Source organism: Bos javanicus, chromosome 15 (assembly GCF_032452875.1).
Source record: "Bos javanicus breed banteng chromosome 15, ARS-OSU_banteng_1.0, whole genome shotgun sequence".
Taxonomy (NCBI): Eukaryota; Metazoa; Chordata; class Mammalia; order Artiodactyla; family Bovidae; genus Bos; species Bos javanicus.
The window spans coordinates 51,816,443-51,843,637 of record NC_083882.1 but is presented as its reverse complement, the minus strand read 5'-3'; the positions used below and the strand labels follow the sequence as shown (position 1 = coordinate 51,843,637).

Below are 27,195 nucleotides of genomic sequence, written 5' to 3'. Positions count from 1 at the left end.
GTGAGAATATAAATTGGTGCAACCACTGAGGAAAACAGTATGGAGGCTCCTCAAAAAATAAAAATAAGAGTTGCCATGTGATCCAGCAATCCCACTCCTGGGCATATATTAGATAAAACTACAATTCAAAAAGACACATGCAACCCTATGTCGATAGCAGCACTATTTACAATAGCCAAGACACAGAAACAACCTTAATATCCATCAACAGATGAATGGATAAAGAAAATATGGTATATATACACAATGGAATATTACTCAGTAATCAAAAAGAACTAAACAATGCCATTTACAGCCATCTCTAGGATGGACCTAGAGCTTACCATACTAAGTGAAGTAAGGCAGAAAAAGAAAGAGAAATACCATATAATAAAACTTATATGTGGAATGTAAAATACGATACAAATCAATGTATCTACAAAACAAAAACAGACTCACAGACATAGAGAAGAGACTTGTGGTTGCCAAGGGGCAGGGAGGATAGAGGAGGGAGGGAATGGGACTTTGGTATTATCAGAGTCAAGCTATTATATATAGGAAGACTAAACAACAAAGTCCTACTGTATAGCACAGGGGACTATAGTCAACATCCTGTGACAAACCACAATGGAAAAAATATGAAAAAGAATACACACACACACACACACACATATGTAACTGAGTCACTGTGTTGTACAGAAGAAATTAACGCAACACTGTAAGTCAACTATACTCCAATAAAATTTGTTTTAAATGTACATAAAATGAGAACTAATTACTTAGAAGGCTAAAATAAGAGTTAGTTAATTAAAAGGCGTTCAAAGGGCTATCAAAGAACACTGCAATGAAGGGGTCTCCTAACTAAGCCTAGGTCATCTCAGGAGGCTTCCTCAGAGGAGTGGCATTTTAGGCCGAGAGGTTAAACGTGAGTAAAGTTAGTGAGACGAAGACAGGCAGAAGTGACAAGAGGAGGCCAGGGGCAGGGAGAACCTGATGCACTTGAGAAACTGAAAGAAGTCTGTAAGAAAGAGGAAAACAGTAAGTCCTTAAGGCCAAAATGGAGGACTTTGGACTTTAAATGAGAAGTCATCTAAAGGCTTTATTTTAGACTTGTATTGTTTAAAAGATCACTCGATCTTCCATGTGAAAAACGGATTGGAGACGAGGCCAAAATGGATTCAGTGAGACCAGCTAAGAGACAGTTACAATATTTTAAATGCAATGGATAATGGGGCCTATGCTCAGGTGATACGCTATGCTATGCTAAGTCGCTTCAGTCCTGTCCGACTCTGTGCGACCCCATGGACAGCAGCCCATCAAGGCTCCTCTGTCCACAGGATTCTCTAGGCAAGAATACTGGAGTGGGTTGCCATTTCCTTCTCCCATGCTCAGGTGATAACTTGGGCTAATTTGATGGCAATAAAAATTGGGAGAAGTCGACCAACTGTTGATACCAAAGAGACAGCTGACTAGGAAAGGCCTGGAGTTCAGAATAGAGTTCTGGATTACAGATCTGGAATTCATGGAAAAAGAAAGGAAATAACTAGTGAAGAATAGAGAAGATGGTTTCGCCTTGAGCTCATAGGAACAGTAACATTTAAGGGGAAGGAAATTTAGCAGAGAAGACAGAAAATATCACAGAGAAAGAAAACCAGGACAGGGTAATGTCACAAAAGCCACTGTCAGGAGGCGGGGGTGGGGTGGGGGAACCCTTTTTAAGAAGAAAGAAGTGCTGAGTCAACTGTGCTGTTGACTGCTGAGATCATAATCAATCCCCCAGAATAAGTGACATACAGTCCCTGGTGATCTGAGTAAGAGTCACTGCAGAAGAAGGGTATGACTTGAGGTCAATTAGAATAGACCAGAAAGTAAGTGAAAGGTAATCAAAAAGGAAACAGAAACTTTCCACAAATTTAACTGTCAATGACAGGAAATGGCTCAGTAGCTAGAGAAAGTATGTCAAAGAAAGGACATTTTTTCAAACAGAATATTTAAATGATTAATAGGCAAGAACCCAGTAGAGGGAGAAGTTGAAGTCCTAGGTGAGAAAGGAAGTCAGTGGTACACCAGGTCCCTGGGGAGGCAGGAGGTGTGGAATCTAGAGCACAGGTAGAGCTGGTCTCTGATGGAGGAGAGGACACTTACTCCACTGTTCCTGGAGGGGAGGAGAAGACAGGTGCAAACAGAAGTGGGTCTACAGGTACCGTGTCAGGAATTGGGGGGGAGTCCTGTTTGGTTTCTAGTTTCTCAGGAAAATAGGAGGCAAGATCATCTGCTGAGAATGAAGGGCAGAGGGAAGGGGTGTTAGAGGTTTAAGAGTGGAGGTTTGAAACAGAGGTTACTCAAAGTGGGAGAGGGTGCGCTCCCGATGAACAGTCAGATTTCTCCTTTTGCACAGGAGCTTGTCTGTAGTAGGGGCTCAGGATACAGGAGTTCCAATCCACACCATTGACCATCACAGGAAACGTGTGCCATGACAGCCTCGAGGGCTCTTCTGGTCCACCCCTCAACTAGTGAGGAGACTAATGGCTAGGGAGCAGAGCCTCACTCGAGGCCAGAGAGTTGGTGGCAGGGGTCAGCTGGCTCCCTGTCAGTTCAAGATGGCTTCAGAAATACTTGCTGAAAAAGTGAATAAAATACCCATTTCCAGGATTATAGAGGAGGAAATTCCATACCACAGAGTGGTTGAAGGTGATTTCAGACAAAAGATAGCATCAAGAGAGAACTGGCACTCATGGTTAATGATCTGTCTGGCTTGCTTTATGTGTTGAGTATGATGAAGATACAAAGTCTACAAGGGCCCTGTGCTCCAGGTGATTAGATATAAAATATGTAGCACAGGAGGACTGTACAGTAGGTAACAGTAGTTGCTATCATCATCACCATCTGAGTGTCTGCCATGGGCCTGGCTAGTCTGCAAAGTGCTTGACATTAACCCATCTGTTCCTTACCACAATTCTATAAGGCTGACAATATTACTACAGCTAAGAAAAGACGATCAGAAAGGTAAAGCAACTTACTTAAGAGTATACAGATAATTAAAAGTGGAGGAGAATCTGAAACCAAGTCTGTCTGACTCTGACCCCCCAGCTCTTTACACTACTACTTCAAGTCAGATGAATGGGTAGCCAGCCCTGTCCTCATATTATCTGGGGCTGCTGAGGCTCCAGGAAGTAGGAAGTCTGAGGCACAGCAATTTGCTCAGGAGACAGAAAATGTGAGCTAGGACACCAGGCCCAATACAGCACAGTATGTTGCTACCCTGCCTGCTAATCAATCCCACAGAGGAGGAAGTCCCAGAAATAAGCTTATTTCCCAATGCGCCATTGCCCCACCCTCCACGACTTTCGGGTGTGAATGGAAACTAAACTGACTGGCTATCACAGGCTTATGACCTCACAGTAACCAGCTGGAAAACACAGACTTCATCCAAGAGTCCCTTGAATCAACTGACTCAACAAAACAGTTACAAATTTCTCCAAGTGAGGCAAAACAAAGAGCTGCTGCTGCTGCAGCTAAGTCGCTTCAGTCGTGTCCAATTCTGTGCGACCCCAGAGACAGCAGCCCACCAGGCTCCCCTGTCCCTGGGATTCTCCAGGCAAGAACACTGGAGTGGGTTGCCATTTCCAACGCATGAAAGTGAAAAATGAAAGTGAAGTCGCTCAGTCGTGTCGGACTCTAACTAAAGAGAGTAGTAGCGTAGAGTACTGTAAAAGGAGTTAAGAATGCTTAATACAACTATAAAAAGTCATAGTTTTATTTCTAGGAATTGTGAAATAAATTAATCACAGACTTTTTTTTTAGGTCAAACCACTCCCAGAGGGGGACTAAGAGATGAATCAGACCTAGTTCCTGACTGGTACAGCTCCAGAATCAACTATGACTCTTTGGGATAGAAGCTGTGATCACCGAATATACAAAAAACTATGAAAAAATAAATAGAATTGAAAATGTGGTATATATACACAAAGTGAAATATTATGTAGCCTTAAAAAGGAAGGAAATTCTGACATGCCATAACAAAGGTAAACCTTGAGGATATTATGCTAACTGAAATAAGCCAGTCACAAAAGACAAATATTGCATATGAGTTCACTTATGTGAGGTATCTAAAGTGGTCAAATTCATAGAGACAGACAGAATGATTGTTGCCAGGGGCTGGGGAGAGCGGGGATTAGGGAATTATTGTTTAATGAGTATAAAGCTTCAGTTTTGCAAAATGAAGAGTTCTATAGATGGATGATGGTGACAGCTGAAGAACAATGTAAATGTATTAACGCTCCTGAACTGTACACTTCAAAATGGTTAAGATGGTATGTGTATTTTTAGCAGTTTTTTAAAAAAACAACTAGGGCTGCTATTGAAAGTGAGCAATGAAGCTAGTACAGGCTGTACTTGGTCACATTCTGTGCACTGTAGACTACTGATAAATAACTGTTGCTTGAATAAATAAATGAATGAGTTGGCTAATGAATGAGTGGAAAGCTGCTGTCTCTTGACTTCCTCAAATTACCCTCCCCAAAGCACTGATCAGATTCTGGCTTTGAGACCACAGACATTCTCTTTTTTTAACTTCTTTATTTATGTTTTAAATTTTTTGGCTGTGCTGGATCTTTGTTGCTGCACATGGGCTTTCTCCAGTTGTGGTGAGCAGGGGCTGCTCTACAGTGGCAGCTCTTGGACTTCTCATCTCATTGCGGTGGCTTATCTTCTTGCAGAGCACAGGCTCTAGGTGTGCCTGGGCTCAGTAGTTGTTGCACAGGGGCTTAGTTGCCCTGCAGAATGTGGAATCTTCCTGGACCAGAGATCAAATCTGTATCCTCTGCAAAGCCATGTGGATTTTTAACCACTGCACCACCAGGGAAGCCCCAGGAATATTCTTGAAATTCAGGCTGTCATGGTTCAGGGGCCTATGTGTTCCTGAGAAGACCAAGGCCCATCTGACCAAAGTGGGCAGAAATAAAAACAGTCCTGAAATTCTCAGGGTTGGAAAGAACTCTAAGATAGATCCCTTTAATCTCATGTTGGAGTCTCTTCTCCCACATTCCTGTCTGATCTAATCTGCTGGCATCCTGAGCCCTAGCAGAAGACCTGTTACTAAATCTCAGCAATATTTACGAAGAAAATTGGAAAACAACAAATCAATGAACTCCTGGTGACTCACCCGGTACTATCACAGGCCATCCTAGTATTCCTATGACCTCCAGGATGGGACCCTGGGGAAATAGCAAACTGCCTGTCCATAGTTAGGATCAGCAAGGTCACATTCTGTTGGATGGGAGTTTTCAAAGTGACTCCTCTGAAAGAGACAGTTGGATACAGTGGCTCCTCTGAAAGGGAAAGCCATTCTCAATGTCAATTACTTAGGGAGAGGTAGCTATCAGGTAAGATACTAGGATTCAGAAGATTAGCCTGTGGAATAAAGGAGGGGCAGCACTATTTTTGTCAAGAACACAGGCTCTGGGTGTTGGCATCTGGAGGACAGTCACTGTCCAGGTGTGGATTCCAGGCTGTGGGTGCTAAGATGACACCCAGTACACTGATATAGGCCGAGTTGGATGAGGCAGGGTCTAAAAGCCCTGGAGAGCAGGCCGCCTGGTAAAGAGGCTCACACTTTATTTTCGCGCTCTTATCCTCAACTCTTTAATAAAATCCAATGTGACTGTTTGATTCTTACATTCTGTGCTAAGAGGTACAGTGAGGTATGTGGTTTACCCTTGGGACAGACTGTTATCATGGAGTGGTGGGGGTAACTAGTGACATCCCATGAAAGGAAGGAGAATACAAGGGGTCAAGAGCTAGTGTTTGAGGCACTCTCCACCCTAACGAGAAATTCTCCCAACAGGTCTCCTGGTGAAGCTGGAATTTATCATTATTAGGGAATTATCTCGGAGAAGGCAATGGCACCCCACTCCAGTACTTATGCCTGAAAAATCCTGTGGACGGAGGAGCCTGGTGGGCTGCAGTCCATGGGGTCGCTAGAGTCGGACACAACTGAGCAACTTCACTTTCACTTTTCACTTTCACGCATTAGAGAAGCAAATGGCAACCCACTCCAGTGTTCTTGCCTGGAGAATCCCAGGGACGGGGAAGCCTGATGGGCTGCCGTCTCTGGGGTCGCAGAGTCGGACACGACTGAAGCGACTTAGCAGCAGCAGCAGGGAATTATCTTATGCGGGATTATCATTTACAATCACTGAAGTACCCAATAATTCTTCCCAAGAACATGGGAAGAGGCCCATGTCAAATCCTATCTTGCAGAGGCCAATGTAATAACTCCTTCTCCCAGCTGCAACTCCTGCTAAGTCACTTCAGTCGTGTCCGACTCTGTGCGACCCCATAGACGGCAGCCCACCAGGCTCCCCCGTCCCTGGGATTCTCCAAGCAAGAACACTGGAGTGGGTTGCCATTTCCTTCTCCAATGCATGAAAGTGAAAAGTGAAAGTGAAGTCGCTCAGTCGTGTCCGACTCTTAGTGACCCCATGGACTATAGCCCACCAGGCTCCTCCGTCCATGGGATTTTCCAGGCAAGAGTACTGGAGTGATGCTAACTTGGTAATCAATCAATTCTGAGCTTAGCTCCACCTGGACAGAAAAGGGATTCTGCAGATTAGTCACTAGGGACCCACCTGGGAGGGAATAAAGGCTATATTTAAATTGGCAGCTGATAATAACCTTGAGATAAAGTTGGCAACTACTTGGGAAAATCATGAGAACTGGTCCTGTAAAAACGAAAAAGAAGAAGAAATCACTAGAGAGTAAAGGACAGGATTCCAGTAAGAGACACTCCGTAAAGCTGGTTGTGCCACCGAAGGAAACAGTTTTAGTGAACAGCTGCTGCTGAAAGTAAAGTGAGTAATTAGACAATCTAGGGTCTGAAAATCTCTTCAGGGAGTGAACTAGTTGAATGAACAGCTGAAGACACAACTAAATAAGAGAAAGTGAGATGCTGTTAAAACATGAGACAGCTGTTCAGAAAAGAATCTAATTTTGGCTGTCTATAAAGTGACCCAATATACTTTGTTTTCTATTTAATCCATTACAGGAAAAATAAGAGTCCCATGATACTGGGACACAAAGTTCCAGACCCAAAACTGTACTTGGTTGACATTACACAAGGTGATAGGGCTTCCCAGGTGGGACAGTGGTAAAGAATCTGCCTGACAACGCAGGAGACATAAGAGATGCAGATTCAATCCCTGGGTTGGGAAGAACCCTTTGAGTAGGAATGGCAATTCACTTCAGTATTCTTGACTGGTAAATTGCACGGACAGAGGAGCCTGGCAGACTACGGTCCATGGGATCACAAAGAATTGGATATGACTGAGTGACTAGCACACACACCCAAGGTTATTGATAGCTGTATCTTCTGTTTAACCTGAATTGCCCTAAGCCTACCAGCCCAAGGCACAAATGAGATCACAGTAGCTGTGACATACAAATTTGCACAGCCAAGAGGTCCCCACCTGCAAAACTGCCACAAGCTCAGCAAGAGGTCCTGAAGTGCCTCACATGAAGTCAGTGCCAAGCCTTTCTTTTCTTTTCAATTGGTCTCCACTGATATCTCCTGGCTAAAAGCCAGGACTTGTATGTGGCAGAACCAGGAGAACCCACTTCCCTGATGTTCTAGGGCTTCTCTCCAACTTGCCAAACTTCGACCTAGAAAGAACTTTGGAATGCCCTTCAGTCCCCACACACCAAGAGTCACAATTATTTCAGCACAGAAACTGGAGAAATGTCTATTAAAGTTGGAAATATTTCTTCTTGGGGTGGGGTCTAATGGAATGATACCAAGATGGGGAGCACTTCTGTGTTGTTCACACAATTACAAAAAGAACTCATTATTTTTACAAACAACAAAACAACAAACATATTTCCATTGTGGAAAAAAAGGAGTAAGGATACTGAGTTGGGTTTCTTAGACTGACTGTTACTTTATCTATATTTTAGGCTTGAAGAATCTTTGCATGGTCTCCACCTGGTCCTCTCACAGCATTTCCTATCTCAGTGAAGGATCCGAGGAGTTGCTTGAGTCAGAAATGTCAGCTTCAGTACCTACCTTTCTTTTCTTCCTGTTTTTTCCTTCAGTCCCCAGAACCAATCTATATTCAAGTCCTGTCAAACTTACCTCCAAAATACCTCTCAGTCTACTTCTGTCCCTTTTCACCATCTCTACACTAATCCAAGCTGCCCTCATCTTGCACAAACTACTGCAACTGTCTCTTTAAATAGTCATAGTGGGTCACGGTCATCTGTGGACCCCCCTCCCATCTGTTCTCTATCCAAAAAGCCAGAATGAACTTTTCCAAGTGCAAATCTGATGACATCATTTTCTATCTTAGACCCTTAGTATTTTTAGTATAAAAATCACAATCTTTCATTTGGCCTATATGGGTTTTTCTAGTCTAGCCTTTATTTCTCTAGACACTTCCACTATAATTCAGCCCCACAACCACGTTAGCCTTAGTTCCTCAAAGTTCTCACCTTTTCTCCCACTACAGGCCTCTTATACATGCTATTTCCTCTACCTGGTACACACTTCACTTTTCACTTCATCTGGTTAACTCCCACTCATTGTTCAGGTCAGCTCAAAAGTCACAGCAGGGAAGGCACCGTTGAGCCACAAGACTAGGTCAAATGCTGTATTTGTTAATAGTATCATGAACCTCCCTTGATAATATTTATTAGTTATAATTTCTAATAATATAATTTCATAATATATTATTATGAATAATATAATGAATGTATCATATATAATTTATTGGTGTTTTAAATTACTTTAATACCCATCTCTCTCGACAGTAAACTCCATTTGGGCAATACTCAAGTTTATTTTTGTACACCTTTCTAATCTAAGCACATTAGATGTGCTTAAGGACACAGGAGACATTAAATAATTATCTGTCGAGTGACTCTCAACTTCCTGTAGGGTAAAGTGATTTTTACCTTATGGCTTAGAGTTAAAAATTCCAGGGTACCTCTGAGATCTAGCTTTCCAAATTTTAAAGAGGAAATCTCCATATATAACCACTCACATCTTGAAGGATTTTGTAAGGCTTATCTCTTCCATCAAACAAGTAATGCTATCTTGAACTCTTTGAAGGTGGCAGGAGGCAGTAATAAAAGCCCAGGTGAACTCACCCCTATGGTCGATGCCATGTAGTCTGCACACATTTCTGCAAAGTCCCGCTCAAGAACACCATAGTAGAGGCCATAGAAGAGGAGAGAAATGCCAAAGTCCATAGCATCTTCAGGTTTGATCCTGTAAGGGAAGCAGTATGGCCTGTAAGACTTGCCCTGAGACGCACTTGCTTTGCATTACTACTCTGGGACACATAAGGCAGCGCCTAAAATTGGAAGCCTCAAGAGTAGAGCAAGTATTGACAAACTAAAACCAAGTCCAACCTGTTTGCATATGGTCTGTGAGCACCTCCTGACAGGCTAGGACTGGAAGCTGTGAAGACCAAGACAGAGTATCCCCTTCTGCCCATTTCCTCACGGGGTTTCCAGTGCCTGCCTCCTGTGACTGATGACCATGCCTTGCAGCGGCCTAGGCTCTGTTCTGGTTCGCACTTACACATTGGGGACTCCACCACTGGCAACCACTGCGCACCAAACAGTGGGATTTTCGGTCTGGAAGTCAGCAACTCACTAATGAATTGCCTCTCCTCCAGCAAGTTGCCTAAATTGAAATGGCCAAGCCCTCCAAAAGAAGGGAAGAGCACAGCAGGTTCTGGGTGTCACAGGAGCAGACTGAAACTGATCCCAGTGCTCACCCACCCCCTTCAGGCCCCTCCTTCAGAGAATGTTTCACCTGATGGCAAGTGGACACAAAGAACGCCCACCATCTGAGACAGTTCACCCAGGCAAATACATGGGGCAGGGAGGCGTTTTCTCTCTTGTTACGTAAATACCTAGAAACCATCCTAGATCTTGCCTTTTGTCCCATGAAACCTAAAATATTTATTTGGCCTTTTACAAAAAAAAAAGCTTTCTAACCACAGCTTTAGAAAAGAAAGATACGTTAGTAAATGTACACATACCCGTTACATACACTTTTTAAGTTGCAACTACATATATTCTGTATCATGTCACCAAAGTTAAATTTTGGTTCAAGTCTTCTTACTAAGGACAACATGCCTATAATATTAGGAAGCTTGTTTTAGTGATTTCACGGACCAATAATTTGCAAACTTGAGTCTTTAAATGTTTATTAAAGAAAAGTATCTTTGTTAAAACATTTGTATGAAGAACTGAATGTGTTCACTTAAGACTGTAAATTACATTTATCTCAGAAAGTTGAATTTGCCCACCAATCTTGTAATATTTAACATACTAATTTGATATCATGGTCTTATACCAATTAACTAATTAGCATCAAAAAAATGGTCAAGATTCTCAAGTATATTTTCCTCCTTATGTAGTTTATCAAAGTAAAAATTATAATTCTAGGGTAAATACCTTTAAAAACATAACATAAAACATGGAGAATCTTGGTTTTTACTTTTTTTAATCACAAAGGTTAGGAAGCTATCTGGAAATACCTGGGTTTTCTTTGATGAGACCTGATGACTCTTCACTGATAAATTCCTATAAAGATCTGTGGCACCTGTTTATTCTTTCAGCCTGTACTACACCTGGAAGGAAGAATTCCGTGGTTGTCCTCTCACTATATAAAGTAGGACTGACATCTTTCAGTATCAGAAACTCCTGCCTACAGTGTACTCAGTTTGGGGAAGAGGTCAGTGGTCATGAATTTAAATTTTAATCCTAAATCTCTAGCTTCAATGCACTGTCCCAGGCTTAGAATTCCTCACGACCCACAGCCTACAGCCCCCATTCCCTCAGCCAGGAAACCACATTTCTACCCTTTTCTGCCCTACTTTTTGTACCCTCCAGTCCCAGAGTCATTATCATTGTCATAGTCATTGTCCCAGAGTCCAGGACAGGATTATCTGGCTTTCAATCTAATGAGCAGGGGTGTGGGAGGGGACCTATATGCTGAATCAGATCTTTTGGAAAGCTTATGACAATAGGAAAAGCCAGAATCCCACTCCTAGTCGTGTATCCTTAGGAAGCAACTCGGCAGTATTATCCGTGGCAGCAGTACACTGAAAAACAACCTACATGCCCAACAGTGGAGCAAGACGTAGAAGTCCACAGGTTAATTCTGTCTCCTGAGAAATCTCTTAAAAGCAGAATGTCAGCTGTGTTACAAAGCAACAATGCTTATGTTGAACCTGATCTGCGATTAGAACACAGGATCTGGATCCAGGAAGTTTTAAGCCTGATGTGTTCCTTGGAGAAGTGCAGCTTCTGGGCCTGGGTGGCTCCCACACTCACGTGCGTGGTCTCATTCCCTCAAATCTCAGCCCTGGGACTACTGGAAGGACTCCAGCAAGCACTGCCTTATTATTTCTGGTCTTGTATCTTTCTAGGTGGATCTGCTGCCAGGTGCAACCAACCGTTCCATGAGTTCAACTGTCTAGCCTGGGGTCAGCAAACTTTGTCTGTAAAGGTCCAAATTGTAAGTATTTTAGGTTTATGGCCCTTCAAGTCTCTGCCACAATTATTCAACTCTGCTGTTTTACTGCAAAAACAGCAACAGGCAATGTGTAAACAAATGAGTGTTTCAGCAGAAATGTTTTATTTTATAAAAATTGAAGGCAGGTCAATTTGGCCCATAGGACGTAGTTTGCCAACTCCTACTCTGCTTGAACATAAGACCACTAAGGTAGAGTGGATGCTGTAAGAAACAATACACACATGGAAAAGGAAAATGGTTCTGTTGGGGTGATGAAGTTACGGGTATAATCATTATTATGCTTATTTTTGTTATTATAGTTTTCCATTAAAATATAAATTCTTAGAAAGTACAACCAATGATTTGAGACTCTTAACTCTGTATTATCCAGACATTCCTTTCTCTGTACCAGCACAAAATATCCTCCCATCCTCCACAGCCCGAGTCGCCTATCCTGAGTGCCATGTTCCTCTCGCTAAAACTCAGGACTTGTCCCAGGAACAAAGGCACATCTCACCAGTCCCTTCTCCCCAAACACCAGCAAAAACAAAAGCAAAGGGTACTCACTTGAATAATAAGTTAAGACCAAAGAGGGTAAACATGACAGCCATGTAGCCAACGATGCCAGTGGCATAGCTGATTTTATAGATCAGCAGGAACCACTTATAAACCAACCTGGAGAAAGGAGAAAAAATTAGTAATGCTGACCCAGAAACACTAGCCTAAGAGCCTCTGCATCACCAGAATTCCTTTCTCTCACATCAATGGGGACATCAGGCTCTTTGCCTAGGACTTAATATTGAGCAACTTCAGTTACTATACATGGCTGATCACTCCCTCAATTGCAAAACACCTCCACATACCCAGGAGGTATTTTGTATTTGTATTTTGGTATTTATATTTTCCTGGTCTCAAACCAAGGGAAGAAAAGGGAGCATTAAAAGGAGGTTTCAACATATGTAAAATAGATAGCCAACAGGAATTTGATGTATGTCTCAGAAAACCCAAACAGGGGCTCTGTATCAACCTAGAGGAGTGGGATGGGGAGGGAGATGGGAGGGAGGTTCAAGAGGGAGGGCATAAATGTATGCCTATGGCTGATTCATGTTGATGTTTGACAGAAAACAAAATTCTGTAAAGCAATTATCCTTCAGTGTTTGTTTTTTTTTTTTAAAGGAGGTTTCAACATCAAACAAAGAACGCCTGCCTAACCTCAGACAACTATGTCATGTCAAATTTAGGTTAGCTGGATAAGGAAGTGAAAATCAGTAACTATAGCTATGCTCAGAAGGAAACAGGTATTCTTGCCAGGAAAGAGGATTCAAGGAAAAATGAATAAGAGGTAGAATTAGCTACAGGCTTTTGTAACTGGGCATGGTTAATCTGAATACTGCTTTGTTCTAACCCACAGAACAATAACAAAATGAATGATGTCTAATGAGTTTGCTTCTGAATTTTTTTCCCCCTTGGAAGAGAAGGGATAAGGAAGGAGGCACTCAAAGAATACCTTTATTTGGATGTGTGTGTGTGTCAGTGGTGTGGGTTGGAGAGTGGGGGTTTGATGGGGGTATGAGATTCTCCTGAAAGAGGAGCCATGCTCCCTAGGATCCAATGAAAAGAAGTATGGAATCTGGTTGGTTGACTGCAAGTAGGTTCGGAGAGGAAAGACTGTTCCCAGAATGTACCAGAGCCTTTTAAATGCTGTGGACGTAGGTCCCTTATATCATGGGCCACTGTTCTCCTGGCAAGGAGAGCTAAAGAGCAACTCAGCAAATCCGTCTAGCTATTGAGAGCCAACAAGGTTACTGTCACTCTAATGGGCTTGAGGGAAGATGCTCAAGGTCCCTGCTTGGGCCTCCCTGCTGTGGCTAAGCAAGGGTATAATGACTTCTCAGGTTAGCAAAGGGACCCAAACACCTTGCAGTGTCCACCTTCAAAGACCACAGAAGCTCCACCATCCAGAGTCTGCAATGATCAGCTGGGAGTGAGACACAGCAGAAAGGATATGGCATTTTAGGAGGAACGTGGATTAAGTAACCCCAGGTAAGTCATATTAACTTGAGACAAGTTTATTAAGTCCTAAAACAGGAACCCCTTACTACCTTTCTCACTGGATTGTATATAGCCCATTTCCTAGTGTATAAAATATATGGTCAATAAATGCTGCAAAAATAAATGTGGATGTTTATGAAAGTGCTTTGAAACTGTAAAGCATTATTGAATGCTAGTTGTTAATCACTGAAAACCTCTCATGTTAAAAACATATTTTCAGTCATTTAGCTAATATATTTAAATTACCTGATAATACTTAACATGCTTTATTATACTTTCTTCATATTACCCTATATGAGGTAGCAATTATTATTGCATTTTTAGGGATAAAGAATTCAAGGCTGAGAAACATGCAGTCATATGGGTCATATAATTAACAAATGGCAGGGTTGGGGGTTTCCAATCCACATCCATCTGGCTCCAGAGCCTATATATTTTATAATGGTTTTTACTATAGGAGACTTTCCAGGTGGCTCAGTGGTAAAGAACCTTCCTGCCAAGCAGGAGATGCAGGTTTGATCCCTGTGTAGGAAAGATTCCTAGGAGAAGGAAATTGAAACCCACTCCAGTATTTTTGATTGGGAAATCCCATGGACAGAGGAGCCTGGCGGGCTGAAGTCCATGGGCTCACAAAAGAGTCAGACACAACTTATCAACTAAGCAACAGTAACAACAAACGGCTGCTGCTGTTGAGTCGCTTCAGTTGTGTCTGACTCTGTGCGACTCCATAGACGGCACCCCACCAGGCTCCTCCATCCCTGGGACTCTCCAGGCAAGAACACTGGAGTGGGTTGCCATTTCCTTCTCCAATGCATGAAAGTGAAAAGTCAAAGTGAGGTCGCTCAGTCATGCTGACTCTTAGCCACCCCATGGACTGTAGCCTACCAGGCTCCTCTGTCCATGGGATTTTCCAGGCAAGAGTACTGGAATGGGCTGCCATTTCCTTCTCCATAACAACAAACTACCATAGCCAGAGAGGCGGTTCTGGATCACTGACTTCACCTTGTAAGTAAACTTTATTTTGTAGAATAAAACAAACATGTAGAATAATAGAAGGCCAAGAAAAGGCTGGCAGTAAAGTAGAACATAAGAAGCATGGGAAAAAGAGTAAGTTTCAAGTTGGAGGTCTCTGGATCATGTAGTTACAACTCTGAGACTGGCCAGTTCCTCTGTTAGGCTCTCCTAGACCTGCACACGTGTCTCAAAGCACTTACCAACTGCACTGAAACAGCTGCTTTCTTGTCCATCTCCTCCATTAAAACGAGTACTCCTTGAGGGCAGGGACCATGTCTTATTCAGCTCTGTATCCCCAGCACTCAGCACAGGGCCTGACACAGAGCAGGTGCTTGTTGAATGAATGAATGAGAAAATCTCTCTCTCTTTTTTTTCTGTCAAGCATAGATATAAATGACCTCACAAGCTGGTTGGGAGGATCAGATGAGAAATGCATTTGGAAATACAAAGAATTATACAGGAAGGGGCTGCTTTGTGACCAAAGAAGGAAGTATTGTTTGTTATAATTCTCCAGTTTAAATTTGCTAAGATTCATTCATTCAACAAAAATTCAGAATAGGCTACTATGTGCCAGGCCCTTTGGCAGAGCCTGGATATACAGTGACAAACAACATGGATGTGGCTCCTGATCTCACAGTTAGTTAGTGGGGGAGACAGACACTTAAAATAATATTTAGTCATAAACTGTGGTAAGTTCTATGAAGGAAAGCTACAGGGCACTAGGAAGAGAATGTGACAGAAAATCTACTTAGAGATCAGAGAAGAGTTCACAAAAGAAAACAACACTTAAAATGAGACCATAAGAACCAGGATTTGCTTACTTATATTGTTAGCTTTTAATATAAACAGACCTTGATGTAAACCGTAAGGTAAGCTATAGGGAAATATTTGGGGGGTTTTATTCTGTGAATGGGGCAGGAGATCTCCCAATCAGCTTGTTTTGGTGGGGCTGTGTGCCAAGTAATCTTGGCAGATAAAAACTGCAATTTTTTTCCCCCAGTTTAAGCCCACCCACCTCCCATGCATCCCAACCCATTAGTTTCAGGAAACTTGGCTCCTTCCCACTACCCACTAGCTAAATTCTCACCTTGGGGTTGTCTGGACTAGTGGTTTTCGGGTGGCTCGGAAGGTGACAAAGGCTGTGACAGCAGAGAACAAGATCCAGATCACTAGGAACCTCCACCAGTGCAGCTTCACTGTGAAATAGAGGGGAACAACCCACATCTGAAAGAGGGTCACCATCTGAAACACAAACATAAGCACTTCAGCTCTAGCCAGCTTCCTCTGCAGATCCATTCACAAATCCAGAGCATGTCTTTTGTGTTCCATTTTAGCCTGATCCTTTCTTTGCACTTCAGTTTTGGATAAAAGCACCTCCTAGTGACCCAAGTTAGAAACCCTGGGACCATGCTTGACACCAACCTTTTCCCCCACCCAACTGTTCACTGTATCTACTCTTTCCTTTCCATTTGAGCCCTTGCTGTCTCTTACCTGGCTGACCATGACCGCATTAAGTCTCCCTGAATTCAATGTCTCTGTTCCAATTTATCCTTCCCAGGAGCATACACAGTTGTGAACATGTCACTCCACTGCTTAGAACCCTCTGAGGTCCCCCTTTCTATAGATAAGATCTGACATCCTTAGGCAGTCATATCTCCTACAATGGAGCTCCAAACGACTGTTTCAGGACCATCTTCTACCACTCCCCATGACTGCAGTCAAGGTGTCCCGCTCTGAGACTAAAACATCCTTCCCACCTGCCTTTCAGCCTGAGAGTACCATATGAGAGACACATGAAGCCTTCAGTCTCCTTGCTAGGCAGAATAAGTCACGATTTCCCAATGCTCCAAAAGCATTTTCCTTTCTACCATCATTACAGTGCTTATCTAGAGTATGAGGCTAGGTTTGAATTCATTCTCTACCTTACTGTAAGCTCCTTGAGAGCAGTGACAAGGCCATACTCTGGCCCATGATAGATCCTCAATGAATTTAGATAACTGAGGGGAAAGCTAGACTAGAACCTTAAGAGAGAGGCACAATTCTGTTATAAGAGTATCTATTTTACTTTCCCTCCTTCCACCTCAGAGTTGTCAGCTAAGGTGTTCCAAATGTATACAACGATTCTAAGTCAGAAGCTGGGACCAACACCAGTCTTCTGCTTCCCCAAGTCTTCTAACTCCTTCCCCAACCACCCAACTGTCACTAGATGGCACTCTTCTCAGGTGAGCAGCAGGTATAAAAAAGATAATTGGCACTCAGAGGCTTTCTTCCTGGTATTAAATGAAATGAAAGAATATATTTTTTTAAAAGGGGGGGTGGGTATAGAGAGGACAATAGCAGCTAGCATCCTAAAGTTTCACAGAAGAGAAAACTTTTGAGAAAATATTTACTCTTGAGGATTTCTAGACTAGTGCTGCCTAGTCCAAATATAACATGAGTCATATGTGTAATTTTAAGTTTTACAATAGCTATGCTTTAAAAAAGTAGAGAGACACAGATGATCTTAATTTTAATAATATATTTTATTTAACCCAATACATCTAAAATATTACCCTTTTGACACATACTTAATATAAACTACCCATGAAACATTTTACTCTTTTTTTTTTTTTTGTAGTAAGGTTTTAAAATCCGATGTTTTATATTTACAATATATCTCAAAACAGACCAGTCACATTTCAGGAGTTCCACTGCTACATCAGATTGGATAGTGCAGCTTAAAGCATCTTTTTAGTTGTAGCTACTACTCTATTTTTATAGACTGCTCTGTGGCAAGAAAAAGCTTTAGTTTTTTAGTGTTATTTGTATATTTTAAAAGACAGAGAGGGAGAAAATGGTGATCAGCCACTTTGCCTTAGAGCCTCTAGTGCTGTCTGCCCACTGCTCAGTGAACAATGCAGCCTCAGGACCAGTTCCACTGTAGGGACTCCCTGCAGTGGAGTGAATGACTCCCTGAATGAAGCATTCTAAAATATTTAAACTAGGGGATAAGGCAACCAGAATCATGACACTAGAAGTGGGTAGATGAAGGTGGGTGTGCAAAGAAGGGCTGCATGGTCTTCAGCCTTCACATCATTTACTCTGACAGGCTCATGGGGGTGTTTATAAAGCAGTAGGCCCAGAGACTTGAGAAGAATTCAATCACATGGTCCAGTCACATATGTTTTCTCTAAGAAAGAACAGGAATTCTTGTCTACTTCCAGCTTTTCCAAAAACTTGGCTTTTTACATAACAACAACCAGCCTGCCCTCACAGCCTCTTTCCCACTCCCCATCACCAATAGCATGTTCTGGTGGGGAAGGGGTGGGTAGAAAGCAAGTCAAGATAATTATCCCCACATGAGCTGTAGCTATGCATATTTTGGGTTAGGAATTGGATTTTATTTGCAGTGGAAGAAAGACATAGTTAGGAGCAAGTCTGGGCTTCCCTCATAGCTCAGTTGGTAAAGAATCTGCCTGCAATGCAGGAGACCTGCGTTTGATTCCTGGGTCAAGAAGATACCCTGGAGAAGGAAATGGCAACCCACTCCAGCCTTCTTGCCTGGAGAATTCCATGATCAGAAAGCCTGGCAGGCCACAGTCCATAGGGTCGCAAAGAGTCGGACACGACTGAGCGACTTTCACTTTAGGTTCTTCGAAACATATGTCCTGGTAGAGGCCCAGCAAACCTGGATTCTAGTTCTGATCTGCCTCCAAATCATTACGTCACCCCAAGGAGGGTTTGACTTGATTTTCAAAGCCCTTTAAGTTCTAGCACACTAAGGTTCTGTTAGACCTTAGCTGAGCCTTGTATCGCAGACTCCCTGGGAGAGTAAAGGCAGTGTGCACTCTCACTCATCCATCAAGTATTTACTGCGCATTTAATGGGAAGAGAAATAAACATGACTTCTAGTTCCTGTCCTCAAGGAGCTAACAGTCTAGCAGCAGGCGAATAACATAGATCAAATCCTTATTTAATGACTCAATAAAACTTTAGACCCTTTCTAAAGAAGAAAAAATCATTAAAGATCAAGTGGACACAGTAGAATGATATAATACAATGAAATGACTAGCGACTTAAGAATTAAAGATATCTAGATATGAATCCCAATATAGCTACTTACTGTTGCCTAGGCAAGTCACTCAGCTCTGATAGCCTCAGTTTTTTAAAGTATAAACGAGGTTAAGAGTATCTACTCCATTAGGCTATACAGATTATGTGTTAATGCATGGAAAACTTTCCGAACAGTACCCAACAAGGCAAGCATTCAATACAAGTAATGTAATAAATATAATGTAAGGATTCAATATGATAGCTCTTTTATTTCAATGTCAGCTTTCCAGGTGGCTCAATGGTAAAGAATCAGCCTGCAATGCAGAAGACATGGGTTCAATTCCTGGGTTGGGAAGATCCCCTGGAGAAGGAAATAGCAACCCACTCCAGTATTCTTGCCTGGAAAATCCCATAGGTAGAGGAGTCTGGAAGTTGCAGAATCCAAGAAGTTACAGAGTCAGACATGACTGAGTGACTAAAAACAAAAATATTTCAATGGCAACAATGTGTATAAAACCATAAGCACAACTGCATAGTAAGCACAGTTGCTTAAATAAATGAGAACTCTTACAATGGCTTCACATGATCAAAAATTCATAAAGTCACATATATAAGGGAGCAAAGATTGCAATGAGGTAACTAAAATAATCAACATATTAAAAGTGGTGAGGTATCAAGACACTCTCTGCTAGGGAAGTTTGAAAGCCAGATTCTGTTCAGGGCCTTGAAAGCAGCTGCTGGGGTGAGAGCCCAGTGCCCGACAAGGGGCAGGCAAAGGGGCTGGGTGAACACAACAGTTTACCATGGGGAAAATGGTAAGTTACAATTCTGCCTGGTTAATTTATTTGTGTCTACTGTAGTATCTACTGGCATTCTGCTTAATAAATTAAGTTGAAGGCATTTTTAATGGCTAGCTTGGCAATAAATGGCTGAAAGTTACTCAAAATTCTCAAGACTAATGGCAGGGACTCTGGTGCCATCTGGTGGCAATACTCTGGTTCAACAGTTTGTTTAACCAAATGCTTATACTTGATGCCATGAAAGGCACAAAAGAAGGGGAAGCTGTGGCCCTAACTTCTCCTCCAGAATCTGGGGTAATGAGACATAAATGCAGGAACTGGGCAGTCATGCAAAGCGTCAAGCACTGACATGGGAGTTCAGAGGAGAGGTGCAACAGTGCTGGCAGAAGCTGTCAAGGGGAGACTGGCCAGAAACGGCAGTGCTCTGGCTGGTTCTGAAAAGTGAGAGTGAAAGTCGCTCAGTCGTGTCCGACTCTTTGCTACCCCATGGACTATACAGTCCATGGAATTCTCCAGGCCAGAATACTGGAGTGGGTAGCCTTTCCCTTCACCAGGAGATCTTCCCAGCCCAGGGATCGAACCCAGGTCTCCCATATTGCAGGCGGATTCTTTACCAGTTGAGTCACAAGGGAAGCCACAAGCGAAGCTGGTTCTTTTTTTTTTTTTTTTCTTTATAGATACATGTTTTGTTTTTTTTTTTCCCTTGTTAATTTTCTGTTTAGTTGATCTATCCATAAGTGTGAGTGGGGTATTAAAGTCTCCCACTATTATTGTGTTATTGTTAATTTCTCCTTTCATACTTGTTAGGATTTGTCTTACATACTGCGGTGCTCCCATGTTGGGTGGATATATATTTATAATTGTTATATCTTCTTCTTGGATTGATCCTTTGATCATTATGTAGTGACCTTCTTTGTCTCTTTTCACAGCCTTTGTTTTAAAGTCTAATTTATCTGATACGAGTATTGTGACTCCTGCTTTCTTTTGGTCCCAATTTGCATGGAAAATCTTTTTCCAGCCCTTCACTTTCAGTCTGTATGTGACCCCTGTTTTGAGGTGGGTCTCTTGTAGACAACATATGTAGGGGTCTTGTTTTTGTATCCATTCAGCCAGTCTTTGTCTTTTGCTTGGGGCATTCAACCCATTTACGTTTAAGGTAATTACTAATAAGTATGATCCCGTTGCCATTTACTTTATTGTTTTGGGTTCGAGTTTATACACCATTTTTGTGTTTCCTGTCTAGAGAATATCCTTTAGTATTTGTTGGAGAGCTGGTTTGGTGGTGCAGAATTCTCTCAGCTTTTGCTTGTCTGAAGATTTCTCCTTCATACTTGAATGAGATCCTTGCTGGGTACAATAATCTGGGCTGTAGATTATTTTCTTTCATCATTTTAAGTATGTCTTGCCATTCCCTCCTGGCTTGAAGAGTTTCTATTGAAAGATCAGCTGTTATCCTTATGGGAATTCCCTTGTGTGTTATTTGTTGTTTTTCCCTTGCTGCTTTTAATATTTGTTCTTTGTGTTTGATCTTTGTTAATTTGATTAATATGTGTCTTGGGGTGTTTCTCCTTGGGTTTATCCTGTTTGGGACTCTCTGGGTTTCTTGGACTTGGGTGATTATTTCCTTCCCCATTTTAGGGAAGTTTTCAACTATTATCTCCTCAAGTATTTTCTCATGGTCTTTCTTTTTGTCTTCTTCTTCTGGAACCCCTATGATTTGAATGTTGTAGCGTTTAATATTGTCCTGGAGGTCTCTGAGATTGTCCTCATTTCTTTTAATTCGTTTTTCTTTTATCCTCTCTGATTCATTTATTTCTACCATTCTATCTTCTAATTCACTAATCCTATCTTCTGCCTCTGTTATTCTACTATTTGTTGCCTCCAGAGTGTTTTTAATTTCATTTATTGCATTATTCATTATGCGAAGCTGGTTCTGAAGGAGTTTCATTATGGTGTTGTGCGTACGTGTGTGTGTGTGCGTGTGTGTATGTGCGTGTGTGTGTGTGTGTGTGTGTATGCAAGTGCACATGTATGTGTGAAAGCCATTCATCCTCTTTCCCTGAATCTGCAAATATGAAGCTGAAGTGAAGACCAGCCTGAAACTGACTTACTGATTCTTTCAGCAAACATTTACCGAGGAACAATCTCAGCTTCTCCACAAGACTACACAGTTGACATGATAATGTTAGATGCTACAGGAAAAGTTAGCTAGCCCTTATTCAAATGGACTTTGTTTAGATTTCTTTCATCTCAGAAACTGTAATTCATGAAAACAAAAAAGAGCTGCCAGATTACATCCTTCTCTGGACACTAGCTCCCATGCCAGAGGCACGTCTGACTTTCAGGATTCTCATCACTTCTTATTTGCCTGTGTTGTGGGGACAGAGATCACCTACTATGCTTGACTGCAGAGGAATACCAAGGATGAAATGAAAACTACAAGTCCAGGTAGCACAACAAAGTAAGAGACTCACAGCTTGAATCAGCTTGAAAAAAAATTGCTGATAAATGGACAGAGGTCAACCGGAAGAAGGTCTGGGATATGCTCCAAAGCTCTGATCAATACTGTCATGAATGATTCAGATGAAAATACAAAGGATCTGCTTATCAAACTGTGAGCAACACAAAGCTTGGGAGAAAGGAGAGAGGAGCAAGGCAGTGAACATGGAAAATAGAAACAAGATCCAAAACGAATGAAGCTCATTCCTACAGTTCTTCTAGATCTACCATTCTGTGATCTGGTAAGCCGAAATGAAGAACCAAAACCTCAGGCTGAAACTTCACCAACTACCCAAGTATAGGATGGGGAAGGAGCTGCTCACATGAAAGAGATCTAGGGGTTTCACCTGACTACAAATTGCCAGGGAATATATGCCAACAGGGTCATTATCCAAAAGCCAAGGCAACACTATGCTACTTAACTAAGAGTAAACCCTGAATGAAGGAGCAAGTAGCCCTACCTTTCTCTGCTCTGTCAAAGAATCCTTCAGCCCTGAGATCTGGTTTTAGGTCCACAATACACAAAGAACACTGATGAATAAACATGACCATAACAGAGTAGCCAGGATTACAAAGGGTCTGGAAACCAAATCACATAACAAACAGCTGAAGACACTGGGATAACAGGCCTGGACAAAACTAAAGGAAGGCGTGGCTATTATCTGAAGATCATTCAGAAGCCCAGCAAGCAGATATAGTCTGCATGGTTTCTGTGACCTGGTAAGACCCCAAGTATTGCTAGAATATTACAAAGAGAAAAAACTGGGTTGGCAATTACCTCCTACCACACCCCTGGAAAATGGTCAACTGTATCATAAGAAGCAGATAGTCCAGTGATAAAAGATGTGCTAGATAGTTCTTTCCTATTGCTGACCTGAAAAAACCTGCCTTTGTCTACCTTCTGCCTCTGAGTCAAATTCTTGTCCCTCAGAGAAGTGCAGAGTATATTTACTCCCTATTGCTTATGCCTACTTTCCTAATACCGCAAATTATGTCTTTTCCCCTCAAGTCTTCTCCTCTTCAGGTAAAAGTCACTCAAGCAGTCATTTAACAAACACTTGCTGGGCATTTACTGGACACCAGGCTAAGGACTGGGGAATTCAGAGTTGATAGACAAAAGCTTCTCAAGGAGAAGTCTACTTAGGATAAACAACCATAATGCAGTATGCTGCTGCTGCTAAGTTGCTTTAGTTGTGTCCAACTCTGTGCGACCCTAGAGACGGCAGCCCACCAGGCTCCCCCGTCCCTGGGATTCTCCAGGCAAGAACATTAGAGTGGGCTGCCATTTCCTTCTCCAATGCATGAAAGTGAAAAGTGAAAGTGAAGTCGCTCAGTCGTGTCTGACTCTTAGCGACCCCATGGACTGCAGCCTACCAGGCTCCTCCGTCCATGGGATTTTCCAGGCAAGAGTACAGGAATGGGGTGCCATTGCCTTCTCCGATAATGCAGTATAAGTGCTATACGCAGGTCCTGGTGGCCAAAAAAGCAGAGCAGAAGTGCCCCACCCAACATGGAGGAATTATCATCTCTGTCCTGGGTGGTCCAACAGGTGCAGATGGAGAAAGGCATCATGACGCAGGAACAAGGTATCCTTGAGAGAGTACACAGGTACCTGAGGGAGGTGTGAGAAATGAGCCTACAGAGGTAGGCAAGGCTCAGAGAAGGCTGATCACACTTAGGAGTTTTTAATTATATTCTGGGGAGAAAAGTTTTTCTCACAGAAAGTGGATTACAGCCCTTTACCATCTTAGTCAGCATTCTCTAGCCACATTCTAGTGACCCTCTTATTGTCTCGGTCTGAGAAAAATCTATAGTACTTTAAAGATTTCCAGGTAGGAGATTTTGCCACTCATCCATTCCAGGAGGGAATAGCAGTTCAGGAGACAGGAGTCTGAAAAGATAGTATATTTGGTAACAGACAGGGATGATGAAAGCTTCTCCTTGGAGATCTTTAAAAATAGGATAGATACTTTTCCAGGCATAGGCTTACTCCTTCCCCTAACATCCCTGAGGGAGCTAAGGAGCAAGTAAGATTAGACTCGAATAGATGATGAAAACTGAATTACAGAGAAACCAAACATCAAGTCCTGAGCTAGGCTTCCAACCCAGATCTTCTGTCTCCCGAGTCCTGCCTCCCAGCACTGGTCACCAAGTTAGGGGGAACCCTGAGGAGGCAAAATAACATAGACCAAAGTGAGGATGGTTGTGAAAATACTGAAATTCAAGAAAAGGACATGGGCAAAAGTCATTAAAGGAAAACCCGGGGCGAGGAGGGGGTGAAAAACAGAAATGACTATGGCAGAACTGTCAACAATCTCCTGAAACTTTTGGAAACCTCAAAAAATGTTGAGTACTCTATGGAAAGAGTACTTAACCAAGAACCAGATTTTACATCCAGCACTCCAATATGATGGTCATGTGCTCCTGGCAAATCACATCTGGATTTTGCACTTCAGTTTCCTAATCTGAAAAATGGACACAAACCCCTATCCTATCTTATAAAACCTATTTGTTGTGAAGTTCCAAAGCAATGGCAGATGAGATAAGTATTTTGTTTTTAATCAACAAATGCAAAACTATAAAGCAGTGTAAGGTATTATTATAGTTGTTGCTGGTACTGAAAAGAACAGTACCTGAAATTTAAATACAGAAAACAGTAGGATTAACCCAAGAGGATAACCCAAGAGCAGTTAATTTAGACTCTTCTTTTAATCTAAAATTTCTTTTCTTTGAACTCCTATATTACAGAAAGAAGTCTGATAATCTTGACAGTGAAACCAGTAGATTGGCATACTCGCTCATAATCAACCTCATGGCTGGCAACATCCGTGCTGCTCTAGGTTCCAGAGTCTAGGACAGTGTTTCTCATTATGGATCAATTTTCTCCCCAGGGGACACTTGACAATGTCTGGAGATAGTTTTGGTTGTTACAATCAGAGGGAGGAGATTCTAGGTAGAAATCAGGGCTGGTGCTCAACACCCTATGGTGCACCTCATAGCCCCCGAAAAAAATAAAGAATCATCTGGCCAAAATGTTAATATGCTCCCTACTGAGAAACCTGGTCTAGAAGAACAGAGCTAGTGTTTTTCTACTTAATGGTCATGGGTGCCTGATGGAAGGTTGGGCCACCAACCAGCACTAGTAAAGAATAGGAAATTTCATTCAGTTGGAGAGAAACAGAGCCTTATCAATTAATTCCATCATTTCTTGGCATGCCCTGAGAAGCATTTTCTGTGAAGCTCTGATAGCTAACCTCTAACAGCTCATGTTTCTACTACTCAACAACAATCCGAGAGCTTCTCCTTTACACAACATTCTCAAAAGAGTTGTTTTGATTCTTGTTTATTCCCATTCCTTACTCCACAGACATTTTAATGTGTTTAATATGTGTATTTTGGGGGTTTTTTTGAAATAACAATAAAATTTACTTTTCACATAGATCTAAGTAGCAAAAGAATTTTTTAATTAATTTTTTTTGGAGTATAGTTGCTCTATAATGTTGTATCAGTTTTAACCATTATTAATCACCACAGTTTGAACTGTAAACCCATAGCTATAGCAAGTACCTAAAATCTATTTAGGCAGGGAGAAGAACTTTAGATGCCCCAGGATGGAAAACAAGGAATAACAAGATGGGATATCCAAATAGAACAGCAAGGAATAGAATCCTCAGTCCACAGGACGGTTCAAAAATCTAATCTATAAAGTACCAACCCTAAAAATAAAATCAAAGCAATCTGGGGAAACAGATTGCAACACATATGTCAAAATGCTTATTCCTAACATACATCTTATAAATCAGTAAGAAACATTCTAAAAGAATCCTAAGCAAGGAAAGAAATGTGACTGAACACACCACATGGTTCAGCTGTGAATAACATTTACATGTCACAATAATGTAAATACAGAAAACTTATTTACTAAAAACTGGAAGGAGCAAAAGTGTGTATGTGATGGGTATAGACGTAGTAGTATAAGATAATCACCACTTTCCATGGCAGAATGTCAATACATGTTCAAAAGTAAAATTATATATATATATTTATATATATATATTTTTATATTACTTATTTATATTTATAAGGCAATGGCACCCCACTCCAGTACTCTTGCCTGGAAAATCCCACGGATGGAGGAGCCTGGTAGGCTGCAGTCATGGGGTCGCTGAGGGTCGGATATGACTAAGCGACTTCACTTTGACTTTTCACTTTCACGCATTGGAGAAGGAAATGGCAACCCACTCCAGTGTTCTTGCCTGGAGAATCCCAGGGACGGGGCATCCTGGTGGGCTGCTGTCCATGGCGTCGCACAGAGTCGGACATGACTGAAGTGACTTAGCAGAGCATAGCATACATTACATATATATATCAAGGATGAATAGAGATAGGCAGAGGATTGTTGGTTTCTAAACATTACAGAACTACCTGATTTTTAAATTAGATATTTTCACCATATTAGATTTGACAAAGATTAAAAATACTGAGGATTCTCTATATTCTCTTTAACACTGGGTAACAGCACTGTTTAACATCTGTTGGTGGGATTGTAAACTGCTATAACTTTTGTGAAGGGCAACTTGACAAGATCTATTAATAATTAAATGGCAATTCCACTTGACCAAGAAATTCCATTTTTAATTCTACAAGAATGCTGGCCCAGCTATGCAAATTATTTCTGTAAAAAGCTTACTGAATCACTGCTGTAACTAAGATAAACATCACATTGAACAAGTCTACTGGTGCCATTTTTCCAATAGCATTTACTCAGTTCATGTAAGTCTCTGTGTCACATTTTGGTGATTCTCATGATATTTCATCATTATTATTATATTTGTTATGGTGATCAGTGATCTCTGATGTCACTACTGTACCTGTTTTGGAGCACCACAAACTATGCCCATATACGACAACAAACTTAATCAACAAACACTGTCTATGTTCTGAGTGCTCCACTGACCACCCATTTCCCATCTCTCTCCCTTGACTTGAAAAAGTGAAAGTGTTAGTTGCTCAGTCGTGTCCAATTCTTTGCAACCCCATGGACTGTAGCCTGCCAGGGTCCTCTGTCCATGGAATTTTCCAGGCAAGAATACTGGAGTGGGTTGTTATTTCCTTCTCCAGGGGATCTTTCCAACCCAGGAATCGAACCCAGGTCTCCTGCACTGCAGGCAGATTCTTTACTCTTTGAGCCACCAGGGAAGCCCCTCCCTCTGCCTGGGTCTCCCTATTCCCTGAAACACACAATATTGAAATTAAGCCAATTAATAACCCTAAAATCACCTTTGAGTGGTCTAG

General features: G+C 41.8%; 1 protein-coding gene across 3 annotated transcripts in view; it reads right to left on the bottom strand.

The window, feature by feature from the left end:
* Positions 1-27,195, bottom strand: part of RNF121 (ring finger protein 121) — an 84,161-nt gene that overhangs the window by 9,666 nt on the left and 47,300 nt on the right. For all 3 annotated transcript variants that reach the window (XM_061380703.1, XM_061380705.1, XM_061380704.1), the window contains 3 exons: positions 15,657-15,811; positions 12,071-12,178; positions 9,121-9,241 (listed from right to left, as the gene is read on the bottom strand). In XM_061380703.1, the coding sequence (XP_061236687.1) occupies positions 9,121-9,241; positions 12,071-12,178; positions 15,657-15,811 (384 nt within the window). The remainder of the gene's footprint in view (positions 1-9,120; positions 9,242-12,070; positions 12,179-15,656; positions 15,812-27,195) is intronic.